This window comes from Scardinius erythrophthalmus (genome assembly GCF_964197995.2).
Source record: "Scardinius erythrophthalmus genome assembly, chromosome: 8".
Taxonomy (NCBI): Eukaryota; Metazoa; Chordata; class Actinopteri; order Cypriniformes; family Leuciscidae; genus Scardinius; species Scardinius erythrophthalmus.
Genome location: NC_138228.1, coordinates 46,551,481 through 46,576,065, shown reverse-complemented (window position 1 = coordinate 46,576,065; position 24,585 = coordinate 46,551,481). Strand labels below are relative to the sequence as shown.

Genomic DNA, 24,585 nt, shown 5'->3' with positions numbered 1-24,585 from the left:
TTCTCTAAACATTCAAAAACACATTAACATTTCAAAAATGCTACAAAAAATGTAAAACGAACGATGTATAGATAACGTTTTTTGCGCTAACGTTTTGAGAACATTATTAAAGACCAGAAAACATTTAACAAACGTTCTATTAATGTTACTGGATGAACGTTAGTACATAACTTCCCAGTTAGCTGTGAATCTCAAAAGTTATGAAAGTAAATAAATAATAAAATGTTAATTTGGGAACATGCTGCTTAAATCTGAATCCGTTTTTTTACAGCTGCTATAATAATAAATGTACCTGGATAAAACAACTTAATCACCATCAAACCACATTTTCCATTCAGCTTTAAATCACACATCAAGACACTGATGGACAAACACAGGAAGGTCATGAGATCGACTGTGCAAATATACAATTCATGAACCTGTTCCTATCAGAGCAATTTAGGCAGTATAATATGTTAGATGGATGGAAAGATTGAGAGGCACGATGAAGAAAAGACGATTAAATGTTTAATGATGTAGAAGGGGAAGAAGAAAAGAAACACATAAAGAGAAAACTGAATGAGTACCTCTAGCTTTCTGCTCCAGAGATGACTGACGGATAAATGTCTTTATAGCAGTCACACCACACTTCAACCGGATTCACGTGTGTGTGTGTGTGTGTGTGTGTGTTAGAGAGAGAGAGAGTAATCTTGCTGTGGAGGATTAGAGTCGGTCTGAAATGATCTGCTTCTACTCTCTCAGCAAATCAGACAATTCATATATTATTCAGATACTGGCAATACCAAATATTCCAAATATTTCTGCTGCTGTTCATCACTCCATCAGTCCTCCTGTTTTCTCGAGTGTCCGGGAACGTTCAAGCGCTTGGATGTGATCAGTAATGCATACAAATGTGTGTGTTTCAATCTAAACGTAAAGCCTTTGAAATGATTTATCAGATTGGGTCTTTAGCATGCAAACCATGAAGAACGGCCAAATCCAGGATCATGGATAATGATGGAGAACATCTGGTCATGATCAGCACTGACCTCCCTTATCTCTTAAAACTCAGATTTACATGTAACATTTTTCTATGAAATCAGTGTTTATTTTAGTATTTAAAATATATATTTTTTGTTAATATTTAGAATTAGCTTCTTCTTTTTTTTCAATTTAATTTTAGTTAAATTTTTCTTGTATCAGTTTTTTTTTTCTATTTAGCTTTGATTGATATATATTTAAGATTATTTCACTTATTTACAAAGGCAACATTTTTTATTCCCGTTTGAGTTTTTAAGTTTTTCCATCTTAACCTTTTACACAACGATTTACTAAAAATGGAAAAGTTTTGCCAACGACTGGGTTGTCAAAATGATCCCTGTTCACGCAGATCTGCGAAAACTATAAAAATACTGATGCACTCCACAAAAAGTATCAATTTATTTATTTATTGAGATGAATCATTTTTCTGCAACCCTTTATCTGTTTATTAACTCAGATCTCCTGAGAAGCTCATCAAATGTCATCCATCTTTCTATGGCACAACCAGAGTATTTCCATTAAGACCACAATGCACTCAGACTGCAAGAGGGAATAAGCAAAACATGAAAAATCAATCCGTCTTCAGCTGTTCTGACATTCACATTACAGAAAATATTAGCCTTGAGTAAATCATGCAGATCTTGTGCTGCCCAGACATTTGACTGGTGCACAACATCATTAAACTCTAGATAATTCACCCAAAAATGCTAATTCTGTCATCATTTATGTTCTTAAGTCATACAGGTTTGTGAGGACATGAAAATGAGTAATAGCATCGTGAAATGAAATGCGTTGTTCTCACACTTTCCTCTTTTATGTCTGTGACAACCGTTGAGTAGGAAACTCTCACTTTCAGTAACATTTCTTTTCAGTTTCGAACAGATCTTCTTAATAATCTTAAATCCTGTTCTACTTGGTCGAAAACCCTGAAGAAACTCTTGTGATATAGCTAAGGATATTCAGCAGACAATTCATAGTTCCCTTTCAGTCGCTCACGTTCGACGTAACGTTGACGTGACGACGTAATTGGGATCACTTCAGGGAGCCCTATCAACTTCGAGTGTCTACAGAACGAGCCAATGAACGTTGGCGTGCGTGAATCGCGTCACGCGCCCCGCCCCGCCGCGCGGGTATAAACAGGAAGCGGGCGCACGCACACATTGTCTTTCACTTCGGAGCCGAGCTTTCGTGAGACTTCTGTCTACAAAGAGATTCAGCCCTTGAAGACTTCAAAGAGATCTACTCTCTGCCTACAGTGTTGGTGTGACGGCGCGATCAGCGGTGGCCGCGAGCATTGCAGCTCACAAACTGCTGTTTTCACAGCACTATTGTTCTGTGTTTGTGTGTGTGTGTGTCGGTTCGGTGGGCGTTTCCTTGTGTGTTTATTCACACCGCGGCTACCCCTGGGTGCCTCAGCACTGAGAGAGTATTTTTTCAACCTTTTTTATTTTTACTAAAAGAGCAACACAAGCGTGACCCTGCGTCTTTTTCAAGATGTCATTCCGCTTGTGCGTTTCTGGATGCCGTCGTTCCCTGGCGCCAGCAGATGGCCACAGCAGTTGCCTCTCGTGTTTGGGCATTCAACACGCTGAGCCAGCTTTTGTGGATAGTTCATGTTCCCATTGCGGGAATATGACTATCGCAGCGCTTAGATCGAGACTCGCTTACCTCAAGGGAGGTGCAGTCCCCTCGCCTATGCCCCGATCTAGTGTCTATTCTGCCCCGCAGAATAGACCTACTTCGGTGCATGACCAGGGTGATCTGAGGATTACCGTGAGGGCTTCCCCGTCGAGTCATCCTCCGCGGGCCCCTCACGCCTCACAAGCGCTGTCGCCATTGGGGCTCCTTAGTGAACGTCTTGGTCCTTCTCCGGAACGGCCAACCGTTTCCTTTGGGGCTCCGGCTGATGACCAGATGTCGATCGCAGCATCGGAGGGGGAGCTGTCCTCTGGAAATGACGACTCGGCTGCGTTGCCCCCCTCGGGGTGTGTAGCGTTGTCCGAGCCGGATCCAGAATGGACTGCTATGCTTTCCCGGGCCGCCGAGAAGGTCGGGCTTGCGTGGAATCCTCCACCACGTCCCGAACCTTCTCGGTTGGACGATTGGTTTCTCGGGGCGGGCCGTGCTGGTTCTCAGTGCGCCGCCCCGGTACCTTTCTTTCCGGAAGTGCATGAGGAGCTTTCTAGGACGTGGAAGGCACCGTATAGTGCCCGAAGCCGTTCTAGTGGCTCCTCACCCCTCGCCACCCTCGACGGCGGGGCAGCTAAGGGGTATGTGGATATCCCCCCGGTGGAGCGGGCCGTCGCGATGCAGCTGTGTCCGGCGTCCGCTTCCTCTTGGCAGGGTAATCCACGCCTCCCGTCCAAGGCCTGTAAGTTTTCGTCCGGTCTAACGGCGAGGGCTTACAAGGCCTGTGGACAGGCTGCTTCCGCCCTCCATGCCATGGCGCTCTTGCAGGTCCACCAGGCCCAGGCGCTCATGGACATGAACGAGGGTGGTTCTGACCCAGAGCTCCTCCGGGAGCTCCGTGTGGCAACCGACCTCGCCCTCCGGGCGACGAAGGAAACCGCACGTTCTGTCGGTCAGGCGATGTCCACCTTGGTGGTCCAGGAGCGCCACCTTTGGCTCAACCTGGCGGATATGAGGGACACCGATAAATATCGGTTCCTGGATGCCCCTCTTTCCCAGGTTGGGTTGTTCGGCGACGCGGTCGAGAGCTTTGCCCAACAGTTCTCGGCCGCACAGAAGCAGACGGAGGCCATCCGGCACATCCTGCCCCGGCGGACCGCTGCTGCTCCCACCCGTCCGCCGGCCGCAGACCCTCCGTCTACTCGTCGCCGAGGTCGGCCTTCTGCGGCGTCCTCCGCTCCCGCTGAGCCCCAGCAGCAGCAGCAACCATCCAGGCCTCAGCGCGGAGCAAGCCGTAGGAAGCCGACCCCGCCCGTCCAGGCCGCTGCCAAACCAGGAGGCAAGCGACGGTGCAAACGACCCTGAGACGGGCGGCGCGGAGGTGGATCAAGTTGCTCTTCAGGAGATGGCGAAGGCGCCACTCCTTCCCCCGGTGGAGGGCCGGGCGGAGAATCTTTTGTTTCCTTTTCTTTTTGTTCCGCCACTGACCCACGGGTCAGTGTTACCCACATTTTCAAAAAAAGAGGGCGCGCTTGGCAGTCGATGACGCCGCCTTGCCTTGTCACTCCCGAGCCCCTCTTTCATCGCCAGTGAGCAGCAGTGGCTGTGTTCCGGACGTGCTCTCGCCTCCTCACACTCACTCTGCCCTTCGACGGAAGCAGGTATGTGCTGCACCACACACTCAGACCCCACTTCGGGCCGCTGTGCCGTCCGAGTCGGGTCCCTGCATTCCGCCGCGCTGCCCCACCCCGGGTACGTCTGTGGTGCCGTTAGTCCCGCTTGCTCGGTCTCTGGGAGCCTGGTTAACACTTCCCAGCCCGTCTCGCTGGCTCATCCGTACCATCAGACTCGGCTATGCGATTCAGTTCGCCCGGCGCCCCCCTGCTTTCAAGGGCATCCTGTTCACCCGTGTTCTGGCGGACAATGCCCCTGTGCTCAGGGCAGAGATCGCAGTCCTACTGGCGAAGGACGCGATCGAGCCGGTCCCTCCAGCCGATATGAAGACCGGCTTCTACAGCCCGTACTTCATTGTACCCAAGAAAGGTGGTGGGTTACGACCAATCTTGGACCTGCGCGTCCTGAACCGGTCCCTTCACAGGCTACCGTTCAAGATGCTTACGCAGAAACGCATTTTCAAATGCATCCGTCCCCAAGATTGGTTTGCAGCGATCGACCTGAAGGACGCGTACTTTCATGTTTCGATTCTCCCTCGACACAGACCGTTTCTCCGCTTTGCGTTCGAGGGACGGGCATATCAGTACAAGGTCTTACCCTTCGGGCTGGCCCTGTCGCCCCACGTCTTCACGAAAGTCGCGGAGGCGGCCATTGCTCCCATGTGCGAGCGTGGTGTTCGCATCCTCAACTACCTCGACGACTGGCTTATTCTGGCCCAGTCGAGAGAGCAGTTGTGCGAACACAGGGACATGGTGCTCAGTCACCTCAGCCACCTAGGGCTTCGGGTCAACTGGGAAAAGAGCAAACTCACCCCCGGGCAGAGGATCTCTTTTCTTGGTATGGAGTTGGACTCGATCAACATGACAGCGCGCCTCACCGAGGCCCGTGTCCAGTCAGTGTTGTACTGCGTGAGCACGCTCAGACGCAGAACAGCGGCACCACTGAAACTGTTTCAGAGGCTCCTGGGGCATATGGCATCTGCAGCCGCGGTTACGCCGCTCGGATTGCTTCATATGAGGCCGCTCCAACACTGGCTCCACGATCGAGTCCCGAGATGGGCGTGGCAGAGCGGCTCGTGCCGGGTCCAATTGACTCCGCACTGTCGCCAAACTCTCAGCTTGTGGTCGGACCCTTCCTTCCTGCGGGCAGGTGTTCCCCTGGAACAAGTGTCCAGGCACTCTGTGGTCTCCACGGATGCCTCTACCACCGGCTGGGGGGCCACGTACAACGGGCATGCAGCTTCAGGTCTGTGGACGGGGCCTCAACTGCATTGGCACATCAACTGCCTCGAGTTGTTAGCAGTACGTCTTGCACTGAGCCGTTTCAAAACGCTGCTACTAGGCAAGCACGTACTGGTCCGTACGGACAGCACTGCGACCGTTGCGTACATCAACCGCCAAGGTGGTCTACGTTCCCGCCGCATGTCACAACTCGCCCGCCATCTCCTCCTCTGGAGTCAGAAGCATCTGAGGTCGCTTCGTGCCATTTACATTCCGGGCCTGCTCAACCGTGCAGCCGACGAGCTCTCACGGCAGCAGGTGCTACCGGGAGAATGGCGACTCCATCCCCAGGTGGTCCAGCTGATTTTCAGGCGCTTCGGGACCGCTCAGGTAGATCTGTTTGCCGCCCCGGACACGTCTCATTGCCAGTTGTTCTATTCTCTGACCGAGGGGACCCTCGGCACGGATGCTCTGGCACACAGCTGGCCCCGGGGCCTTCGCAAGTATGCGTTTCCCCCAGTGAGCCCACTTTGCACAGACCTTGTGCAAAGTCAGGGAGGACGAGGAGCAGGTCTTGTTAGTTGCGCCGTATTGGCCCAACCGGCCTGGTTCCCGGAACTAGTGCTCCTCGCGACAGCCCCTCCCTGGCCCATTCCTCTGAGAGAAGACCTGCTCTCTCAGAGACGGGGCACCTTATGGCACCCGCGTCCAGACCTCTGGAAACTCCATGTCTGGTCCCTGGACGGGACGCGGAGGTTCTAGGTGACCTACCCCCTGCGGTAGTTGACACCATCACTTCCGCTAGAGCCCCCTCTACGAGGCGCCTCTATGCGTTGAAGTGGAACCTGTTCGTTGACTGGTGCTCCTCTCACGAGGAGAACCCCCGATCTTGCTCGATCAGAGCCGTGCTTTCCTTCCTGCAAGAAGGGCTGGAGCGAAGGCTGTCTCCCTCCACCCTTAAAGTGTATGTTGCCGCTATTGCCGCACATCACGATGCTGTTGATGGTAAGTCTTTGGGAAAGCATGACCTGATCGTCAGGTTCCTGAGGGGAGCGAGGAGACTGAATCCTCCTCGCCCACTCTCTATACCCTCTTGGGACTTGTCTCTGGTCCTTTCGGCACTTCAGAGACCACCCTTTGAGCCTCTGCAATCAGCTGAGTTAAAAATTCTGTCCTGTAAGACAGTACTCCTGGTTGCATTGGCCTCTATCAAGAGGGTAGGGGACCTGCATGCATTTTCGGTCGACGAATCGTGCCTAGAATTCGGCCCGGATAACTCTCACGTCATCCTGAGACCCCGGCCCGGATACGTGCCCAAGGTTCCTACCACTCCCTTCCGGGACCAGGTAGTGAACCTGCAAGCGCTGCCTTCGGAGGAGGCAGACCCAGCCCTGGCTTTTCTCTGTCCCGTTCGCGCTCTGCGTCTGTACGTGGACAGAACGCAAAGCCTCAGGACCTCAGATCAGCTCTTCGTCTGTTACGGAGGCCAGCAGAAAGGGAAGGCTGTCTCCAAGCAGAGGATGGCCCACTGGATAGTGGATGCCATCGCCTTGGCTTACGAAGCCCAAGGCGTGCCCTGCCCGCCTGGGTTGAAAGCCCACTCCACTAGGAGTGTCGCTTCTTCCTGGGCGCTGGCTCACGGCGCCTCGCTGACAGACATCTGTAGAGCTGCGGGCTGGGCGACACCTAACACGTTCGCTAGGTTTTATAGCTTACGTGTTGAGCCGGTTTCTTCCTGTGTGCTCGCTTCTACTAGCCGGTAACACAGAAGTTCCCGCTCTAGTGTCGGCTTGCTGCGCCACTCCCTTCCTAGGAACGGATACGTGCGCTTTTTACTCCAGTCGAGTTCCCCATTGGCGAACCCTGTGAGTTCCTCCGCACCCCTTCGGCAGTCGGACGTTGCGGAGCGTCCGACGCCAGGCCTAGTGCTCGTATGCTTGTGTAACTTGTGCTAGGCTGGGTTCCATATGTGGTGATCCCTGCGGCGATCCCATATGTGTATTCTTCCACGACCAGTTCCCTGCGGTGAGCCCGTGTCTTCCCTTGGCAGAGTCTGCTCTGCCGTCACTGTCCGGTGTGTCTCCCCCTTCGGGTGGAGCCACCCCAGTGACATTCCATATGTCGCACTGCCCCTTCGGCCAGTCCATATGTGTATTCTACCTCCCTTCGGGCAGGATGTGGCTCCGCAGCGTTCTTTCCCCTGGAGAGGTACGCTTTCCCAGTGTTATCCAAGAGTTCCGCTGTGTGGGGTATAATGGAACAGCAGTTGAACTCCCTCTACGCAGATCTTCCGCCCCAGCAGTTGGGGGTCTGAGAGTCTTGCGTAGGGCGCTGGATGTGGCAGCAACCGTGGCGTTTTCCATGGGATCCCAATTACGTCGTCACGTCGACGTTACGTCGAACGTGAGCGACTGAAAGGGAACGTCTCGGTTACTGATGTAACCCTCGTTCCCTGAAGGAGGGAACGGGAGACGTAACGTCCCGTCGCCACCGTTGCTGACCATCGCTGCATGGCCGTCACAAATCTCGGCTCCTCAGCGAAAAACAATGTGTGCGTGCGCCCGCTTCCTGTTTATACCCGCGCGGCAGGGCGGGGCGCGTGACGCGATTCACGCACGCCAACGTTCATTGGCTCGTTCTGTAGACACTCGAAGTTGATAGGGCTCCCTGAAGTGATCCCAATTACGTCGTCACGTCGACGTTACGTCTCCCGTTCCCTCCTTCAGGGAACGAGGGTTACATCAGTAACCGAGACGTTTTCAGTCACGTGACTAGCGTGGCGCAAAACGTCCTCAGAACTGCAGCACAGGTCTGTTTTAAGCCATTCATATTTAAATCACCTCTTAAAAGAAGAAAAACTAAAATATCTGAACAAAATTAAAGTTTTGGGCACTTGTGATCCATTCAAGTTCAAGAGTTACTCTTTCGCCGTATGGACTTCCAAAGCCGTTCACTCCCATTATAAATCTTGGAAGAGCCAGGACATTTTTTAATATAACTCTGATTGTATTCGTTTGTCATTTACACCTAGGATTGCTTGAGAGTGAGTAAATCATGGGCTAATTTTCATTTTTGGGTGAACTATCCCTTTAATGCGTTAAATCGGCAGCGCTGATAGGTGTAGGGCCTCCTTTTGTGGCCAATACAGCGGGGCGCCGCGAGCAATCCTGGGCCTTATGAAAGAATATGAGGTTGGGAAAGAATAAAATCGATCTCTGGGGGCCCCAAAAAAGGCCCTTAGAATCGTCCTAACTTCCCCCCCTTAGCGGCGTCCCTGTTTGAGCCATTCCTCTTCCAGAACAGTAGCCAGATCACTATATGATGCTGGTGGAGGAAAATGTTTTCTGACTTGCTCCTCCAAAATACCTTCTTAACGCTACGTCGTTCTTAAGTTACACCTTAATAGGGGTGGGCGATATCTCGATATTTAAAATATATCGAGATATTTTTTAAACACGATATGGATTTTGACATATCGTATATATCGATATTTTGTTTATATTTATAAAAATGTCGTTATTTCAAATGTAGGCGCATTGCTCGTGGCAAGCGCGCTCAATGTAAGAGACGCCGGCGCGACCACAACATTGCCCAACATTAAATGGCAAACGTAATGCAAGCGGAACGAAACTGCTCGTTATTGTGTGGTTGAAGGACCGTTTATCAGTTTGGACCAAAGAAGCGCGAGCCAATCATGATCATGCGACACTGTTACTACACGCTGCTAATAAGAGAGATCCAGTAAAGAAAGCATTTGAATTCGCCACAGAAGTAATAACATCGCTGCTAGATCTAGTGAGAAACATTCACATTTCTCCGTTATTAACGGATCAAACAGCGCTGACGTGGAAACCAGGAGAAACATTGTGCCATGAATGAACTATAGTGTCCACAGATCAGCAACATTCACCATGGATTTACTGTAGTAACACTTACTGCAACCATGGAAGTTTGCCAGGAATAGTAGGCTATAATGCCTTCAAGTAACATTACGTCGGTTTTATTTTGACATTATGAATACAATTGCCTCAAATGTTAATCTGAACTAAAATAAACCTTTATTTATAACTACAATTTTACATTAAATTTTTTCCAAGGAGCTGTTTTGTTTTATGCTCCTAGAGTCAATTATAGCTCCAGAATTGCTCAAAGTAAAAAAATATCATACTTGATGATGTTAGTTTTAATTATAAAAAAAAAAAAGAATAAAAAAAATATATTATTTAAAAATGTTGCAGAAGCACTTGTTCCTATGTGAACTGCCTACCTCTTTGCACTTCAATAAAAAAGACTTTGTGGTATTTGGCATATTTGTTTTTGCAGTAGTTTTTGGGGGGTTCTTTTTCCTGTAAAGATATCGAGATATATATCGTATATCGAGATATAGCTAAATATATCAAGATATATTTTTTGCTCCATATCGCCCAGCCCTACACCTTAAGCTGTACCTTACCGTTAATACGTGTTTCCCGAAACGTTCTTAGTTAAGTACACCTTCTGTAAGTCATACGTTGGGAAGGTTGGTCTGGACCGTTCTTAGCTTCACCTCATCACTGTTGCAGATCTACACGAATATAACTCTGGAGTTTTAATACACCCAGACAGTGTTCAATTAGGCGAATTCAAGTGTTTTCATCCAAAGAATGAAATTGTCATTACACTGATTGTTGTTAGATTTTTAATTATATTATCCAAAGGTGCATCAGCTGGCAAACCATTACAGGCTTAATAGTCTATTTAAAGGGAATGATTGTGGTGGGGAGTTTGCTCAAACTATGACGGTGATACAGCGAATAGTTGTGCTAAAAGACGGCGGCGTCCGCGGAGCGCTTCCAAAGGCCAGTGAAAACAGACTGTCGGTTAAGTCCTATTCGGACGCTAATAATAGTCCTATATAATGTCAGTGTTTTTTTTCTCACCCAACCCATGTAAAAATCCCTGGCCAAATTACCTACTGTTTTTTTGACAAACCGGTCGTGTGGTAGCCTAATTTAACTGCCGTCTGAATCCACATCTCTGAGTTTACAAGAAGAGATACAAATTTAACTGTTTAAATCCTATTTGATCCGAGCACCATACGTAAGATGTACACTTTTATTACTGAAATGCTGGAAAGTATTTACAAGAACAATATTTCATTGCAGCTCCACCTCAGCGAACAAACATGGGAAAGAGAAGAAAGCTGTAAAAATGTGAAATGGTTATTTTGGCAGCAATATATGATACAATTTTAAAATATGTAGGCTAGGCTATTATAGTCTGGATTATTTTTTATATCCTAATAAATGCAATTTCAACTATTTCTGAAGTGCTTCTTTTATAAAGAACACCTCTTTCTCACATAAACAGCCCCTGCACGAGAGAATAGTTGATTCTCGAGCCATCGATGTCAACTAATTCAGCAGCATCGCCACAGACAGCACCGGGTAACGTCGCACATAAGAAGGAATATCTTAGGAAGTTTCCTAAGTTATAGCTCGGGGAACACGCCTAGCAATGGTATACCTTTAGTTAAGATATTCCTTAAGAGTCTTAGTAGTGCGATAAGAGACAACGATATCGGGAAACCCAGCCCAGATCTGGTGACTGTGCAGGCCATGGGAGATCTTCACCTTCACTTCCATGTTCATCTAACCATTCTGTCACATTATCATTGTGCATTATCATGCTGATACACGGCAACACATTCAGGGTACTATGTTTGAACCATTAGGAGCACATGGTCCACCAGAATGGTTGGGTGGTCCTTGGAAGTGACGCGTTCATCAAGCACAGTCAGGACTGCCATGATACTGGAGCCCAAACCATCACTGATCCACCCCGTGCTTCACTCTGGACACAACAGTCTTTGGAGTTTCTCCACACTGTAACTTCCATGGATGTGAGAAAGACAGTGAAGGCGGACTCATCAGAGAACAAGGTTTCACATTGTCCACAGCCCAAGATAGGCACCTCTTGGCACCAATGAAACCAACATTTGGCATTGGCACGAGTGACCAAAGGTTTGGCTACAGCAGCCCAACCATGAATATTGACTTGATTTTGGTGGAAACCGGAGAGTCGAGGTGCAAATTTAAAGGTGACATTATGCTCCTTTTCACAAGATGTAATATAAATCTATGGTGTCCCCTGAATGTGCCTGTGAAATTTCAGCTCAAAATACCCCCCCGATCATTTATTATAGCTTGTCAAATTTGGCCTTTTTAGGGTGTGAGCAAAAACACGTTTTTGTGTGTGTCCCTTTAAATGCAAATGAGCCGCTGCTCCGCCTCCATTCAGAAGATGGCCGATCCTTTACATGTGCTTCAGATACTCCAGCAATAACAAAACATGTGAATGTCAGTCAAATTTCAGAAATAACAGTAGGGAGTGCAGCCTTACAGAGAGACTCAGGAAGAGGTTGCAACTTTTAGACGCACCTGGACGTTTCTGAATGGTTAGTGGATACATTTATGTAGTTGTTGTGGAGTTACATTGATTCAGTACATGCTTAACTTTTACACAAGTTGACACAGTTCCTGAGGTCTTTATTAGACAGCTGTGACATGTTTTGGTCAATAGTGTTCAGTGCTCGTCGACAGAACAGTTTCATACTTTGCTCGAACTTTTGCCATTGCATTAGAACTGGTCACTTGTGAAAACCAAATGTCGGAGCCGTGGGTGTAAACGTGCAGATTAAGGGCCGGTAATATTATAAGATCATCCTCTTCATACGTCAGAAGGAGAGCGAAATCTGATCGGCTTATTTTTTGACATGCTTGCAGAGAAAGGCTCACCAGAACACAGTTGCTGGGTTTCACTTTTCACGTTTTCTGGGTTGGTAGATGCAACGGGATCCCGATTATGGCACTTAAACACGGAAAAAGTCATGAATGTAATGTAAAATCAGTGAAGATTGGTCACCAGGCGCGCATATATAGGCATGAATCCTCCAACACTATATTGTTGTCATTGTCATTGTTGGTCATTGTCTAAACCCTGTATATGATCCCTATATCTATACCCCTATTCTCTCTCTCTCTCTCTCTCTCTCTCTCTCTATATTTATTTATTTATATGTATGTATGTATGTATATATGTATATTTATGTATATGTCCACACTGATAATTTTATTCAAGTGTTTGCACCAAAACAGGAATAATTCAGTTTTGTAATTCTAATTGAGCTATGACACGCACATACTGTGTAAGCATACTATAAAAAGCATAGTATGGTAATGAAACCTCAGTACATACAGTGCTATGCATAAGTTTATACACCCATACTAAAGTTGACTAAAAAGAGGAATAAAAAATCATCTTTTGGAAATTGAACTTAATGCCTTAATTTAAAAAATTAGGAAAAATCCAACCTTTAAGGACACCAATTTTCTTTGTGAATGAATAATGTATCGTAAATAAATAAATGTTATTCCTTAAAATACAGGGTACATACGTTTGGACACCCCTATGTTAAATTCCCATAGAGGCAGGCAGATTTTTATTTTTAAGTATTTTTAAAAAAATTTTTTTTAGGATACTATGCATCCTGATAAAGTTCCCTTGGCCTTTGGAATTAAAATAGCCCCACATCATCACATAGCCTTCACCATACCTAGAGATTGGCATGGTTTTATTTCAGTTAGCCTAATAGCTGGTTTGATTTGCATTGAGAGATGATCTTATGGAAAGTACCCCATGCCAATCTCTAGGTATGGTGAAGGCTATGTGATGATGTGGGGCTATTTTAATTCCAAAGGCCAAGGGAACTTTATCAGGATGCATAGTATCCTAAAAAAAAATTTTTTAAAAATACTTAAAAATAAAAATCTGCCTGCCTCTATGGGAATTTAACATAGGGGTGTCCAAACTTATGCACCCTGTATTTTAAGGAAGAACATTTATTTATTTGCGATACATTATTCATTCACAAAGAAAATTGGTGTCCTTAAAGGTTGGATTTTTCCTAATTTTTTAAATTAAGGCATTAAGTTCAATTTCCAAAAGATGATTTTTTATTCCTCTTTTTAGTCAACTTTAGCATGGGTGTCTAAACTTTTGCATAGCACTGTATAATACTACATATGACATGTATTAGCATTATCATCTTTGCTTGAAGTCTGCAGCCTCCTCACCTGTGCAGAATTAATCACCTCTCAGACTAAACCCTTCCTACACACACTCCATCTCACAGCGTGATGCTAGTGTGTGTTCTTACTGTCATTTCATCACAGAGCTTGCTTAAGAAACTCTGAAGTGCCTTTCATGTAAACTTGAAGGAATGTGGCTTCCAAAGGGCTGAGTGATGTTCGAGGCCTTGAACCGTACACTAAATATGAGTCGAGAACCTATAACTTCACTTTTGATTCACACATACACAAGAAACGCCTCACCTCACATTACCTAGCCTACTTATTGAGATTGTTGCCTGTCGACTCGAAGCTGTGAACAGCCTATAAAAAAATAAACAAGTAACCTAAATGGTCATGAAATATTGATATGAGTTGAAATTATTTATTACAGCATGTTTAGAGTTTTGAAAAACAGTCAGTTTCACAGGTCAGCGTCATTATACAAAAATATCAGACCAATCAGAATCAAGCGCTTCTGACAGTCGTGAAATAAAATCATGTTATTTTTATGGAGTGTCACCAATGCTTCACACATACCGGCTAACAAAAAATACTAATCTTAATGTTTCGTTTTTACAAACATTAAGGGAAGCTTCCATTTATCATTCTTCAAACATATTGGGAACATTAATTTTGAACGTTCTCCGAAACATTAAAAAAACAGAACTGTTTTTTTTAGTTATGATAATTTTTTTGTGCTAATGTTTTGAGAACATTATTAAAGACCAGATAACTTTGAACGAACGTTCTATTAACGTCACTGGAAGAACGTTTGTTCGTAACCTTGCCAGTTCTGAGAACGTTTCCTGTTAGCAGCAACTGTTTTAGAAATCTGAGCTCTAAATCACAACTAAACAGCTTAAATGAGGACACATGGCTGTCCGTGGTCACGTATTTCCATCAGGACTATGAGTTTTGGAACAGATGTGACCGTTGGCAAATTCTAATTAACATTTTAACACTTGATAATAAAGTGCCCAAAGAAAAGCAGGATGATTAATCAGCTTCATCCCCAGATGCTTCACTACATGACTCTCACTTTTCAGGTGTTATTTATTATTAGCAGGGTTCGACATTAACACTCATCAATTCGCCAGATGTGTGTGTATTTCAGCAGCGGCGTGTAACACAGTCACTACTAGCCACGGGTTGAACTTTATCTATAACATATACCTTTTTCAATTGTAGTCTTTTAAAAAAGGCCTCGGAAATAATAAACTAAGTGCAATGTAGTGTTGTGAAAAATGTCATTTTTCCGATACATATTGACACTGAAAAATCTGAAACGCTTCCAATACATTTCCCTCAGAATAGATATACGACAGCAGCTGCTCTTTCTCTCTCTCTCATCTCTCAGAGAGAGAGTTATACCCGCCTCTCCTCACACACTCGTTTCATTTGCTCCGGATGAATATTGTTGCTGTTACAGGGCATGAATTTCTGCGGGGGATTGCACATATTGCACATAATTGTACTCATTCCCGCAGATGTTGAGCTCACACCCAAAGTGCACACAAATAAAGCTGGTTTTCGCTGCTTACTGCACTTCAACAGTCAAATTAGGGCAGCACGATTAATCGCAATGAAACCACACGTGATTTGGCAAATGGTGCGATTATTTTATTGTCAGTGCAGCGGCTGATCGGTAGTAAATGCTGCTCCCTCATAGCCTAGCAAGTCAGACCTAGATCAAGATGTTGGGTCTGGCAACTCACCATAGTCACGGCTCAATCCGAGGGGAGGGATAAACGGCTGTCTTTCAAATTCGCTCTGCATGCAATAGGACAGCGCTTCACCCAACCAGAGCGTTTTCCCAACTATGGGCCGCTGTTTGTAAAGCGTCTCACGCTGAAAATAACAGCAACATTTTGTCACATTTAGCTTCAAACAATGTTGTATTTAACTGGTATGAATTTTTGACAATCCCATTTTTGAACAATATTTGTCAACTTAGAGATATTTTAAATAGTTAAATCTAAATATTAAATGTTACACCTAAATGTTAAATCTAAATCTAAATCTAAATGTTAAATCTAAATATTAAATCTAAATCTAAATGTTAAATCTAAATCTAAATGTTAAATCTAAATATTAAATCTAAATATTAAATCAAAATCTTAATGTTAAATCAAAATGTTAAATCTAAATCTAAATGTTGAATCTAAATCTAAATGTTAAATCTAAATATTAAATCAAAATCTTAATGTTAAATCAAAATGTTAAATCTAAATCTAAATGTTAAATCTAAATCTAAATGTTGAATCTAAATGTTTCGGGTGAAACTAAATATTTAACTAATATGCAAAATCACGAAACTCTACAGTTTCTCCAAACGTGTTTATTATTTTAGGTAGTTATTATCGTTATATTATAGTTATTATTATTATTATGAGATGGTTTTTATTTGTTATTTGACACTATAAACCATGCTATAAACACACACTCAAGCTTTTATTTTGGCACTTCCGGTTACCGGCATTAGTTTCACCCGAAACATTTAGATTCAACATTTAGATTTAGATTTAACATTTAGATTTAACATTTAGAATTTAGATTTAATATTTAGACTTAACATTTAGATTTAGATTTAACATTTAGATTTAGAGTTATATTTAAAATTTAGATTTAGCATTTAGGTGTAACATTTAATATTTAGATTTAACTATTTAAAATATCTCTAAGTTGACAAATATTGTTGTAAATGTGATAAAAAGTGACCGTCAAAAATTCATACCAGTTTTTTAAACATCGTTTGAAGCTAAATGTGACAAAATGTTGCTGTTATTTTCAGCGTGAGCCGCTTTACAAACGGCGCCCCATACCTAACAGCCGAGCTAGTTGATAGATTAAACTTTTGCCGTATCTGGCTGGCAAAACTACGAACACATCTTCCTTTTTTAAGAATGACTTAAGTGGCATTCTTTGTTCTTTTCTCAAAGAAAAGTTTAACTCCAAGTCCTCCAGAGTCGCGGCCAAAGCCGATTCGAAAGACTGCTGTTCGCCAGCAGCAGCAACTCTTCTTTGTTTTAAAGTAGCAGGGAATTCACGCAGAACTGTCACAATTCTGCCATCATTATGTTAAGCCCGCCCACCGACTCTATACACGATGTGATTGGCCTGACTAGAGTTTGGTTTTTCCAGCTCAAAAGTCAACGGAGAGTTGCTAAACTACCCTGACTGCAAAATACATTTTGCTGCCGCTAGGGCGCGTCTAGATTTCTAGGCTGGCTCCCTCACACACACACACATCATATCCATCTGAACACCAGAGGGCGTCTCACACACACACACCAAATATGCCCCACCGCAGAAGTACGATAACACACATCATTCCAGGAAATCCCTATGGGCATCATCGCTGTATCTGAATAAACAGAAGTTTGAAACGCTTTGATTAAACACGACTAATAAACACACGACTGCCTTATTCTGTGTAAGAAGTAGGGATGTTAACAATTAATCGACGATCGATTAATTGTCGATAATACATTTAATCGATAAAACTGGTTCATGGGTGTGCGTGCGGCTCAACCGCAAAACATGTAAAGCGAACGCACCAGAGTTATGTTTGGGACCATTTTACATCTTCATCATGACTATAAGTTTGCGTGTGCATTCGCGGCCTTTTGTTTTGTGCAAATGTAAGTTGTAATATTGTGTTTATTTTATGTAGGCCTATCCATATCTGATTTATCTCATATAGGATGCATTTGGTTAAGAATTAATGCAGTAGTAAAGCGTGATCAGCTTCAGCGCGCGCAGCTCAAACGGCTATGCACGACTAATGATAACTATGATTGGGATTGTCATATTATATAACATTATAAAGAGAACAATATTGTAATAAAACATTGTGAATTATTTGGGTTTAGTTACCGTGTTTCATCGCGTTGCTCCAGGAAGAGCGCGTCCACAACACATCATTCTGAATGGCAGTCACGTAACTTAGTTCAAGTTCACTTGTGCATTTGCGTCATTTTGTGCAGATATAATTTATAATATTATGTTTATTTTGTATATATCTGATTAAGGATGCGTTTCTTTGAGTTAAATAACACACTAGCAAAGTGCTCCATTTTACCGGTATTCATCCAGCACGCAGCTCAATCAGCAATGGACTACTAATAATAACTATGATTGGGACTGTTATATTACATAACGTGAGAACACTTTTATTAAATCGTTGTGAATTCATTGGGTTTAGCTACCGTTTCAACGCGTTGTCCCAGGAAGAGCGTACGCATTCTAACAAGCATGCTTCTTAGAGTTATTAAATAAGTCATTTAATTAAATGATCAATCACATCGAAACATTTTACAATCCTACTAGCCCTTTATTTATATTAAAAAGTTAACCCACCTCATTCATTTGGTGAGGAACATAGCGTTTTGAGCTGCATTTGCAGACCCTGTCATGCTGTTGGCCATATGCCACTGCAGTGGACGCAAATTACAGTATTAAGGCTAACGATTAATTGATCGTTAATTGATCATGGAAATTTGTGAAAATTGACATCCCTAGTAAGAAGGATGCCTCTCATGTTTGGAAAGATGTTTGATGTGTGTTGATTTTTCAAATGCACATTATAAGAGACTCAAACTCGCAGTGCTTTCAGAGTGAGCAGCGTTTACAGAGCCGTACATCAATGACGAGCTGCACATAAAAAAAAATAATCGCAGCATTTGCGCTTTCATTATCGCCATAAGCCAACTCGATTTAAGAACGATTTGATGTAAATTGCGATTAATCGTGCGGCCCTGAAGTCAAATGCACACAATATAATGTCAAAATGCCTGTTTAGGCAAGTATTCACATAAACACAGTGAGTCATGTTTTAAGTGAACGTAAACAGTTGAGAAAGAAAACGCATGTGTAACAGTATATTGGATCAGTGTGTCAGACCTTAAAGTAATAAACCTGCTGCCAAATTATGAGATAATATTAAAAATATCTATAAGGCATGGTTTTTCTCCATGGTATCGATGTCAAAATTGTGGCCAGTGAAAAGGCATGAGTGGCTCGTAACTTTGGAAAACCACAAGCCACTGTGGCTGGAGAGCAAATAAAGTTAATGTCAAGCCCTGATTATTAAGAATAGGTCAGAATTTATTTTAAATTATTTTTCAATTTAAAATAAATTAACTGAAACTATTTAAATGAATGAATGTAAGGCATAATAATAATATTATTCTATTGCATACAGGACTGTACTGATACGCTTCAGATTATCCCCATTTTTTATAGGTAATTTATCATATTTGTTTTTATTTTTGGCTTGATTATTATTATTATTATTTTTCTATTTTAAATGATTCAGACATGGCTTAGATTAAAACAGGCTTAAGCCTTAGTTAAAGACATTTGAGTAGGTTTAATAATCGTGCATTATTTTATTTTATTTAAAAAAAAAAAAACATTACTGATGTGCATCTTGAGACAAAATGTAAGAGACATATTTTAAGATATAACGTTATCAGTGCAAGTTGCGTTCAGTTAAACCAGCTCAGACTTGCATTTTAGTCTGGGACTAGCTTAAGCCTTTCCTGTGAAACCTGAGGTTTGCCTATAAATGTTTCCTTTTAACTTTCTTTAGAAGAATATAGTTAAAACACTCGGAACACCAGCAACCAAAAGTTAGCCTCTACAGTGAAAAGCAGATTGATGAGAGAGACAGTCAAGCAGTGTCGCACCACGCTATTCCACAGCAATCTGTGAGTCAACTAATTACCATTAATTATACATATAACAACATTTTATGACCAAAACGAGGTAGTTAATCCTACCTGTGCTGCCATCAGAGATAACTCCATTCCCTTCTTCTCTGCAGATGTGATGTTGTTGTGTTGAGCTGAACTGAACTCTCTCATCCTCGCGCCCGTCGCTGTTGTGCGCGCGTAACTGTGCTCGGCTCGGCGCGCTTCTGCTGACGAATTCAGCTGCAGGCATGCACGTGCACGCAACCCTTAAAGAATTATTTATGCAACTTTTTTTTTTTTAATCTTTGACAGTCAAACACACTGACTCTTGAACTGCCTACTACCTATTAACTATTAGTCTGTAAACAATATTCCTTTTTTTAATTTTGAATTACAATAACTAACAGCACAAAGGGCTAAATCTGAGTAAGGTTTGGAGACAAAAGTCCAAATACACAAATATCTGTTTGCAGCGAGGCTGATATCTAATCAATAACTGATGAAACTAAAATATTGCGCAGTTATGAAACACCAATGAGAACACCCTGAAATCTTAAAATAGCCTTGATAAATATTGACCCAGTTAGACTTAATCTATTCAAACACTATAACACAACACTCGTCAATTTAGTAAATCAACAGAATCACGATATATGACCATTACAAATGTTATAGGATAACATGAGGGAAGATGCCCCAGGAAGTTTAGCATGTCCAGAATGATGATGCATCAGCCAATGTGTTATTATAATAAAATAATAGAAAAATATGCTAATTTAGAATTTATAGAACAAAATGTCAAATTATTCCAAGAGGCCAGATGTCTGAAATGTACATCTTATTCATGGTAATACTGCATAATAACCCCATTAATTACAATACTTATTACATATAATAACAAACATGCCACTTAGTGCCTTCTGTGCCAATTCTAAGTGACTCATCTTACCCCAAACGGTTCTAATTGTATATTTTTACTTCAAAATAAAAACTATAACTTTAACTCCACAAATCTAAAACCATGAATGTGTCCACAAACCCCTCATTAGCAAAAAGCTTAGATATTCAACATAATACAATGTCAGATCTCTTTTTTCCAGAGACACAAAATTAGATCAGTTAACCTCAAAACTATTTCGACTGACTCAATCTCACAAATGATGATATTCAGATGAAATGACTCTTCATCGGTTTTCAGAATCTGGTTGAATGACGCTCTAGTGTTTTTTTTTTTTTTTTTGTAATGATTTTAAACTGATTGCTTGCTTGAATTACATCTTATTTGGCTAAAAGCTCTTTTTGGACACAAGCAAATGCATCATCTGACACATTCAACCGATGCAATGACGAGTAATGAGATGAGCTTTTATGCAACACCCTCGGCTACTGCGCATAGCCATAGACCTATATTTTTACATCAAGTGCTTCTGAATTATGAACGTTACTATGTAAACTGATTTAAACAAACCATCAAAACATTATTTAACAATAAACTTGATTTTAACAAAAGGGCTTAATTCACCAGATGTTAACGCCTACCTGAAACTCCTGAATAAATTGTGTGCAAACAGTTAGTAAGCTAACAGTTATTAAAATAATTATAAGTAATATAATAAAAAGCAATAATGCTAATAATAATAGTTAAACAATGTTCAAGAATGACTGTTCAAACAGTCCCAGTTTCACCGCATCAAGGTTCATCGTCCAAGATGACATTTCTACTGAATTATTCACTTTCCGAATGTTCTCGCTTCCTCTTTAAGGGCCAGAACATCATATTACGAAATCTTTCAAATTATTAAAAACATACCATTACCAGAGATATTCAGAACTCTCTGTCAGGCAGTATTGAGTATTGATAAAAAGAGCTTTTTAAAACATATGGCACAGAAAAATAGAAATACTCCACTATCGAGAGTACCATTCTGAAAATGATTAAGTATACGTAGGATGTGCATTGATGCTTTTATTTGATAAAATAAAGCTTCTCCTGTGCGAGAAGGAATTATCAGTCTCTGTGATGCAATCTGTCATTCACTGACGTCTTATTGCTCCCAGCATGGAATCACTTAAAACTGTTAGATATTATTAACCTTCTGGCTGAAGCTATTTTTGAACATTTGCTTTATTAAGTGATAACAAAAGCTGAGGATCTGCTTGAGGCTGATGAGAGCAGATGCATCACGTGCATCATAAAGCCATGATGAGTGTTGAAATGCAGTGAAGAGAGAAAGACTCACATGTCCTGCCCCAAAGCACAGGAAAAGCTGAACACAAACTTTAGACTTTTGTCACCCTTTATTAGTTTGCTTAAGAGCTGGAAAGACTGGATATGTTTACATGCATAACTTTTGTTTCAATCGGACTGAATTCATTCCGATTGATGAATCTGATGAAACTATTGTAGTTTACATGATGGCTAAACATTGTGATGTGATACATGATCGGGTTGATGTGCGCGTTTATAAGTCAAAAGATTAAAATCGGAATTGATTTTTTGACATGCGTACACTGCACAAATACACAAAGATTCCCGCTGTTGTCGCTTAATAACTATTCTCCTACATTGGTTCTTTATTTGTTTTAAACAGCAGACTTAATATTTATCCATTTCTGGTCATAATTTGGAGATTATGAACATATGAACCGTTGTGCCGTGCTGTTTGTATTTATCACGCAGTAAAAATGCCCAAACACATTCGTCTGTGGATGAGAATCTGAAACAAGGACTGGTGAGTCCTGCTTCACTTCACAGATGCTGAGTGAAAGGAGAATTATAGAAAGACAGGACACTCATTTATGTGACGCTTTATTCATCAGGAGCTCGTTCAGCGCGTCATACGTTGTCCTTTCAGTTTCGGTTCTCTCGATAAACCACCCCTTTCAATCCGATCGAAATTATTTGTAATAGAGCTGACACTTTGAGTTTGTAATGGGTTATGTTTAGCCCTACTTGTTTTTAATGTTTTTATGAAATATCTGTAGCGACTGCATTATCATTTCACTGTATTTTTTTACCGCCATGCGAGCCACAAATTAACAACTAACTGCATTAGCTCATCCATTAACATGATTTCTGCCTGAGTCACATCTGATTGTTTTCCATCAGCTGTGGAGGTGAAGACTACAACTCCCATGATTCCACGCTCGCTCACAGACGCCTGTTATTGTTTTGAATAAGCGACCTCTAGTGGCCAAACTTACACACTGTGCCTTTAAGCACTAGAGGGCTGTATGTCTATACACGTCTGAACTAATGCATGAATAAATAGTATTCAAATTCAATAATATACAATAAAACACACTCTACATTATATAACAGTTGGCAATAGATTTCTTTTGTTAAGGACAGAATTAAGCCACACTTGTGTCCCCATGCTCACTTCCGCCTGTATTGTCTCGCCTGAGCTGTGCTTCACCTTCACAGCGTTCATTCAGATGTCATACAGTTTTAATCTCACACTCAGAGGTTCTGGTTTTGAACATGACAGCGACGGCTTCAGGCGGCCGTGTGTGTTTTGATCCGGCATGAGAAGACCAACTCTGGTGTGTGCATGTGTGTGTGACAGAGATAAATGAGAAGGTAAAGTGCTTTTATGAATGCACCTGTAACCTCGCTGGTTTAGGTCATTGCAGGACTTCTTCTCACACCAATCCTACTTGCCTGACAGCTCCATCGATATATCTGTCACAAGAAAAAACCCTGCTTACAAAAATATGTTCTAAAAACGTTTTGCTAATGTTTCAATTAAGTTATCCAAATGTAATTTTTTTTTTATGTAAAAAAAAAAAAAAAGATTGGTTACAAGACCTTTAAAGTCCTCTGTAAGCAATAATTTTATTCCTTAAAACTTATCTCTGATCACCAAAATTACATATTTAAACGTTTTTTCCATGAAAAAAAAAACCTTCTTCATGCCTTAAAATAGCTTAAATTGCAACTTGACACCCTTGCCTCATAGAGTATACACGGTTCTATGAATATGCAAATGAGCCCCGCCTCCACTCACTCACTCAGCTCAGAGATCCACTTGTTGACGATCACACGTTGGTCTGGGGTGCGTTTCCCGAAAGCATCGTTGGCCAACTATGGTCGCAAGTTCATCGCAATGTCCATTGAACTCTATTGGTAACGACGGAACTTGCGACCATAGTTGGCCAACGATGCTTTCGGGAAACGCACCCCTGATTGGTTTGTGACGTCAGAAACACCAGCGATTTCTAGAGTTGGGGAACTCGAACTCGGACTCAACTTGTCACGCTCGGATGAATTTGTTGGCTACTCGGACTTGACATGGACTGGGACATTTTAGACTCTGAAAAATTTCCGAGTACAGTCGAGTCCGGGCACTGGAGGACACATATTATTCAAAAACGAAACCAAACTACTTGTGTTGTTTCAGCGTTGAGCATTGTAGCCAATCACAGACATGTATATTAAGCGCATGAACGCAGTGACAAATCAGAGGCGTTTTGAGTCACCATGCGGAGAATTCGCTCAAAATGTATGTTCAGAATCAGCGCGAGCTTTATCCTTGCGCAAATCCCCTCATAAACAACAAAGTCTAGACGTGATATAAATAAGAGATTCACTGTTCAGTGCGGACAACTTCAGTGTTTATGACGAGAGCTTCAGTGAGAGTGCAGAACGCGGTAAGTGATGGATTAGGGAGCGCTATTGACAATCTAAACAATAGTTTTGTTTTTCATGCTTCTAGAGGACCGGTGGCTACGTTCACACTGTAAATTATAAAGAGTGATAACTGCATTTAAATCCGCTAAATTTTAGTCCTGTGAGTCATGAAATTGCGATGCAACAAGAGAACGTGATAACCAACATTTTGGCGTCTAATAATGTTAAGATTTTTGTTACATTTACACTTCAGTCATAAGTTTACATACACCTTGCAGAATCTCCAAATTGTTATTTTTATTTATTTTTTTTAATAATAAGGATCATAAAAACATTGTCTCTATTTTAGTACTGCCCTGAAAAAGCTTTTTCACATAACAGATGTTTAATAGTCTAGTCCACAAGACAAAATACAAACACAAAATACAAGACAAATTACATAGGCTTGTTTTTAATATTGTGTATGAAAGATCCACAACTGTTTTTTTTTTGGGGGGGGGGGGGGGGGGTTGTAATGCTTGTTCATGAGGAAAAATCCTCCAGCTCCTGCACATTCTTTGTTTTTCCAGCATCTTCTGCATATTTGACTGCTTACTAGCAGT

At 42.5% G+C, this 24,585-nt stretch overlaps 1 protein-coding gene across 1 annotated transcript in view; it reads right to left on the bottom strand.

Moving 5' to 3' along the window:
* LOC308694846 (uncharacterized protein C14orf132) overlaps positions 1–19,535 on the bottom strand; it is a 30,098-nt gene extending 10,563 nt beyond the window's left edge. Inside the window, exon 1 of the mRNA XM_081372611.1 lies at positions 19,438–19,535. Coding sequence (XP_081228737.1) covers positions 19,438–19,521 — 84 coding nt within the window. The 5' untranslated portion in view covers positions 19,522–19,535. The remainder of the gene's footprint in view (positions 1–19,437) is intronic.
* Positions 19,536–24,585: the final 5,050 nt, after the last annotated feature.